Source organism: Zophobas morio, unplaced genomic scaffold, assembly GCF_036711695.1.
Source record: "Zophobas morio isolate AGI-343-1 ecotype UQ-CSIRO unplaced genomic scaffold, CSIRO_AGI_Zmor_V1 ptg000002l, whole genome shotgun sequence".
Classification (NCBI taxonomy): Eukaryota; Metazoa; Arthropoda; class Insecta; order Coleoptera; family Tenebrionidae; genus Zophobas; species Zophobas morio.
In genome coordinates, this window is record NW_026972107.1 from 13,225,486 (window position 1) to 13,231,687 (window position 6,202).

A 6,202-nucleotide genomic window follows, 5' to 3' on the forward strand; every position below is an offset into this window, starting at 1 on the left:
GGCTGCGTTTTGTTTGCTTTCGTTATGTTTATATTATGTTGGTAATTGCCCCCAGCTATGAAATTAGACAAGTTTCTCTTTCAAGTTTGAATATTTATTTATGCTATGTCAAACAGAATTAAAATTATTCCAGTTATCTCTAGTTTTAAAAAACAGTGCTCTTAATTGAAGCACTTCTAACAGTATAAATATATAACACCAGAAATGTAAATTCAACATCTGTGTTTAACATCTTCTTTGACGCATCTAAGTGTATTGTTGACTGCATTTTTCGCATTCCCTTGATGGTTATAAAAAGCCACACATTCTTAAAGTTTTATTGAACACATTCATCTTAAAATAGTACTTAATACAATTAAAACCACTACAAATTTATTGGCTGATGTAGTTGCAGTCTGATAAAAATTTCCTGCCTTAACTTTTTACACATGATCATTCTGGATAAAAACACAATATGAAGACACTGTTCCCACCACTTCAGAAATGTACTTATCCGTATTTAAATCTTTCTGATTACCTGTATCAATGTGAAGTTCATATGTTGGCCCATAGTTAGTAAAAAACTGCAAAAATTTCACCTTTAATTTAACCGTTGTCACACAAATGGAAGAACTACCTCACTAGAGTCTGGTATGTCATTATCAATATCCTGTTCAACAATGATTGAAGTCAAATAAGTCCACAGTCTTGCAGTATTAGCAAAATTGTATCCACCTCCTCCACAAAAAAGAGTAGGTTTTCTGTATTCCAAGATTTTTTTAATACATTCACCAACTGACTTCAGTGTTAAGTTACTTTGTCCTATTTCATCACCATTTAAAGAGTCTGCTCCACACTGTACTACTAAAGCTTCAGGTTGAAATGCTTCCATAACTCTTGGTAAAACAGTAATAAAAAATTTGAGGAAAGTAGTGTCACTGACACCTTCCAACACAGGCACATTAATGCTATAATATTTTCCTTTGCAACTTCCACAATCTTCAAGCCTACCAGTCCCAGGGAAAAAACCTGGCATCAATTTATGAAATGACAAAGTCAGAATTTTTTTACTAAATTCAAAAGCGTTTTGAACGCCATCACCTAAAATTAAATATAAACAAACTATTTAATTAATTAACTAATCCTTACCATGATGTATATCCAGATCTACATATAAAATTTTATTAAAAGTTTCAGTTAATTTTTGAATAGCTAAAACAATATCATTTACATAACAAAAACCAGCTGCTGAATCTCTTTGGGCATGGTGCCAGCCACCAAACCAGTTTATAGCAACGTGGCATTTCCCTCTGGCTAAAATCTTAGCAGCTGTTAAAGAACCCCCAGCAAGGGTCTTCACAAAATCATAATGTTTATCAAGAATGGGACAGTCATATCCCAAACCAAATTCTTCCTGTTCATCTTCATACTTTTCAAATTCATCAGAGTCATTTATACGTTTCATAAAATCTATAAAATCGGAAGAATGGAAGAGTTTTAATTCTTCTTCAGTTGCATCTAAGCTTTGCACAATTAGGAGTTTCTTACTGGACATAATTTCATATGAACTGATTAAATCTTGCACCACTGATGCCTGAATATGGTGCAAATAATTTAACAACTACTTGTTTATTTACTACTTACTCTGTTCAGCATTGTTGGTATACGATCACATTGTTTTCGCAAATTATCGCTGTAAATGTACACGATTTTCTTCTGCTCTTCCATGGTCTCAGTTTTTATAATTAATATAATTTAATAACTATTAAAATGTGTGTCACCTCATTACGTTGTAATTAGGTGTAAATCGTTTAGTTTAATAAGAAATTCGTTGTTTCACTTTATGATCGCATTTAGGTTATGTTGACATGTTGCTAGGCGCGAAAATTGATTCAATTTGATTATAAACGTCAACCAATAAACATGCTCCAAATTAAGTTGGCAACTAGAAACGTCATTAACGTCAAAACAGTCGCCTAACCTCACAAGTGGGTGTCAGTTTGAAATTTCAAAAACAACATATGGAAAAACAAAATTTGCAAATTATGACAACATTATGGCCTTTATTTTATATAATGTTCGTAAGCGCCTTCACTACTTTGCCATTTTCGCTTTTGGCATAGCAGTTTTTTTATTTTTTTCGTGGCGTCACATTTGGAACCCACACGATTTCGACAATGGGCAAAAATGGGTGGAGGAAAACCCATTGCCACTTAAGTCTTCCAAGAAAACTTCAAGTACAAAACTGTTTAATTTAAATTTTCGATATATACTCAGTGCAGATTCTTGTTCGAATGATCTGCTGGCTGTGATTATTGTAACTTCACATTACAACAATGTGGAAACACGAAGTTCAATGCGAAGGGCGTTTTCGGGCGAAGAATTAGCAGCTGCCAAAATGAAGAGAGTGTTTCTTCTTGGGCAAACCGCAGACAGTGTGTACATGACACAAGCTTCCATTTTACACGAAAGTAAGAGATTTGGGGACATTATCCAGGGCAATTTTCAAGAAGCGTACAGAAATCTGACCTATAAGCACGTAATGGGGCTGAAATGGGTGAGTGAAAATTGTCAGTCTGCAAAATATGTGATAAAAATGGATGATGATATTGTGTTCAACATTCAGAGAATAATAGATTTGTTAAATGATGTACCCCTTCCAAAAAATTCGATCTCAGGGTATATTTTACGAGACCTGAAACCCATTCGCGAGCCCGCAAATAAGTGGTATGTAACTCAAGAGGAATATCAATTTTCCAAATACCCTTCGTTTGTTTCTGGGTGGTTTTATGTCACAACTCCCAAAATTGCATCAAAGCTGGTATTATTGTCTCATTATTTTAAGTATTTTTGGATTGATGATGTTTATGTCACTGGGGTTTTAACAAAAAATTTGAAAATAAAGTTGTACGAATTACGCAAATATTTTACTTTGTATGCAGAGTTTTTGCGATGTTGTATCTCTGGCGTGAAGAAGAGGTTAGAGTGTGATATTTTGGTGGGGCCAAATGGGGGCGACAACAATCTGTTTTATGAATTTAATGAAGCTATGAAAATTTGTGAGTTTGAGACTTGCAATAAGCGTCTGAGACCAATGAATGAGACTTGTGTTGCTGAGAAAAAAATTAATCTTAGGGGAGGGAGTGGAATCATTGAAAGTTACAAGCTCCACTAAATTTTAGAAAGCAATAAAAAATACGATCAAGGACAGCTAATTTCAAAGTTTGAGTTCATCAAAGACAAACTTTCAAAAATCCATGGCTGTCTTTCAGCGTGTTTTTTATTGCTCTCTCGATATATTCGTATCAATAATTGTTGGGTCGTAGACGGCCAGGAAACAAACGTATGATTCTACACATTTTTTACTTTCATAAGGAACTCAAAATGTGATAATTGTACACAAATTTTAAAATTTTAATATAGTAGTATAGTATAAAATTTTCAAACGTTATGTTATGTAATGAACGAGATATATATTATACCAGGTGAACGATATTGGCTGCAGTAAATCATGTGTTATCATTTAGGGCTCATTCACATCGAATGTAAATTTAAACGTAATTTGTTACAAAGACGATCTTGTTTACATTTAATATAAGACATAAGTGGGATTTATAAACTTGCTGTTGACGTTGAAGTTCTCGTTGCAGTTGCTCTTCCCGCTGACGTTGCTTTTAGAGGTGAAAATTATCATTTATAAACTCCGTTGTCAAGTTGCCGTATTTAAAGGGGTTGTAGAAGAAACGTGCAGGATTTAAGGTGATCACTACAAAAATTTACCATTTTAGACAAGTTTTAAGTTTCTTGTTGTCGAAATAAGTCTACACATATTAATAAAAAAAAGGCAAAATGTGGGCCCCACCCACCCGCCCTATCTCAATTGTGATGATTTTTTTATTCGTTGTGAGCCAAGAAGGCGGAGCGTAACTGCAAAATCCTTTATTTCTCTACGAAAAATTAAAATCATGTTTTTTAGTATCGTGTTGTTCAAAGAATACTATGTACATACATTAAGAAAAAAATAAAGGCAAAGATTAGGCGCCACCCATACCCGCTCCGATCTCAATTCTCGATTGTGATGAATTTTTCATTCGTTGTCAATCGAGGGGAGGGGCTTAATTGCAAAAACCATATTTGTTTATAAAAATTTACCATCTTAAACATGTTTTAAGTTTCTTGTTCTGAAAAGACTACTACGTATATTAAGAAAAGAGGTAAACATAAGCCCCGCCCACCCGCCCTAGCGGAATTTAATTGCAAAATCCCTATTATTTCTCTACAAGATATTACCATGTAAGACATGTTTTTGAGTATCGTGTTATTCAAAGAATACTATGTATATAAAGAAAAAATTAAAAGCAAAGATTTAAGCCCCACCCATACCTGCCCCGATCTAAATAGTAATGAAGTTTTCATTCGCTGGCAGACCTAGGGGCGGAGCCTAATTGCAAAATCCATATTCTCTTACAAAAATGTACGATTTTAAACGTGTTTTAAGTTTCTAAGAACAAAAAAATCATCACAATTGAGATGGGGTGGATGGGCGGTGTTTATATTTCGCCTTTTTTTTTTCTTAATGTACATAGTATTCTTTGAATAACACGATACTCAAAAACATGTTTTTAATTTCTTGTGAAGAAATAAGTATTTTGTAGTTAAGCTTTGTTCCCTTGGTTCACGGCGAATAAAAAAAATCGTCACAATTGAGATAGGGCGGATGGGTGGCTTTACATTTTGCCTTTTTGTTTTAATATGTGTAGACTTCTTTTCACAACATGAAACTTAAAAAATATTTAAAATGGAAAATTTATATAAGGATTTTGTAATTAGGCTCCTTGCAAAAATGTAACATTTTGACCAATGTAAGTCTCTTGCTGTGAAAAGAAGTATATTAAGAAAAAAAAAAAGACAAAATATAGGCCCCACCCACCCGCCCTATCGCAATTGTGATGATTTTTTTATTTGTCGTGACCCAAGGGGGCGGAGCTTAATTGCAAAATCCTTATTTCTATACAACAAATAAAAACATGTTTTGAGTATCGTGTTGTTCAAAGAATATTGTGTATATTAAGAATGGAGAACAGCAAGTTTATAAATCGACCTGTAAGTACTCTGGATTATTGTTTCAGTAAGGCCATACAAATAACGTTAGATTACATTCCTTTTCTTAATATTTAATTTTTTACAAAATAATTCTGTTCCTTGTTCTGCCGTCCACAGTTTTTTCAACATTCTTTTTTTTTAAGATTTTTTAAATTTGATTTATAATTCATGTGTCTTTAACATTGCATTAAATTTGATATTGTTTTTGATGCGCATGCTCAGTTAATGACAAACTGTCTTTCAGTAGTTAATTGAAGATGCGTATTTTTATGTAATATTAAAATAGGCGCTTAATTGAAATTAATTTTAGGGGTAAAAGAAAGATTTTTGTGCTAATTTAAAAAACTGTTAATATTTTGTTAAAAAGATGCTTTTTGTGAGTTAACTTTTTTAGGGGAAGAAAATTAACCTTATCTGTTTTCATACATTTTTTAAAGTGTTTTGTACATATTTGTTGTATTTTTTTATGTTTTAATTTATTAATAAACGATTTTGTAAGTTTTTGTTTTTTTCTTTAATGAAGATCAGCTTTATCGACCTAATTTGTGAAATCACTGAATCTCTATTTATTTACTATGACGATTGTGTAATACTACGACTATTATGTTTACCATGGTTCAGCGCTTCAAGTATCCGATGCTTGACGCTCAAGTTGAACTATTTTTTAAATGCCTTAATTAAGTAATTGTCTCATAGAACCACTGACGTAATATTTCACAACTCGTAACGACTACTGGAAGCACTAATAGAAATAAATTGTTAAATTAGGAACTAATATTTATTTAAAATCGACACACCAAACCTTTACTTTAAATGAAAGACAGTGGGACGAAAACCAGGAATATTTACAATCATTTCGAGAAAAAAACTGAAAATAGAAATCGTGAGGAGTGCTCATCTTTAAATCGATAGTTTAATTTTTTTGCCAAACCCATGCGATAGTATTTCACTTTTGTCATGGTGAATGGGAGATTCCACACAGAATATTCCCAGAGCAATACAGTACAAACATTTACTTGCGGTGAATGTAAACGGACATAAAATATCTTGAACTTGGTGAACAGGTATAGAGAAAATGCAGCGAAAAATTTTCTCTTCACAGTTGTATACAATTATAATA

The 6,202-nt window shown here is 32.7% G+C and overlaps 2 protein-coding genes across 2 annotated transcripts; one reads left to right on the forward strand and one right to left on the reverse strand.

Moving 5' to 3' along the window:
- Positions 1-309: 309 nt before the first annotated feature.
- On the reverse strand, positions 310-1,841 carry LOC135127841 (histone deacetylase 8-like). The gene is made up of 4 exons (XM_064054490.1): positions 1,624-1,841; positions 1,129-1,573; positions 617-1,080; positions 310-563 (listed from the first exon to the last, which is right to left on the reverse strand). The coding sequence occupies exons 1-4, from the start codon at positions 1,705-1,707 to the stop codon at positions 423-425; spliced, it is 1,134 nt and encodes a 377-aa protein (XP_063910560.1). The 5' UTR covers positions 1,708-1,841; the 3' UTR covers positions 310-422.
- A 96-nt stretch (positions 1,842-1,937) lies between these two features.
- Positions 1,938-4,213, forward strand: LOC135127851 (beta-1,3-galactosyltransferase 5). The gene has a single exon (XM_064054501.1). The coding sequence runs from the start codon at positions 2,036-2,038 to the stop codon at positions 3,152-3,154; it is 1,119 nt and encodes a 372-aa protein (XP_063910571.1). The 5' UTR covers positions 1,938-2,035; the 3' UTR covers positions 3,155-4,213.
- Positions 4,214-6,202: the final 1,989 nt, after the last annotated feature.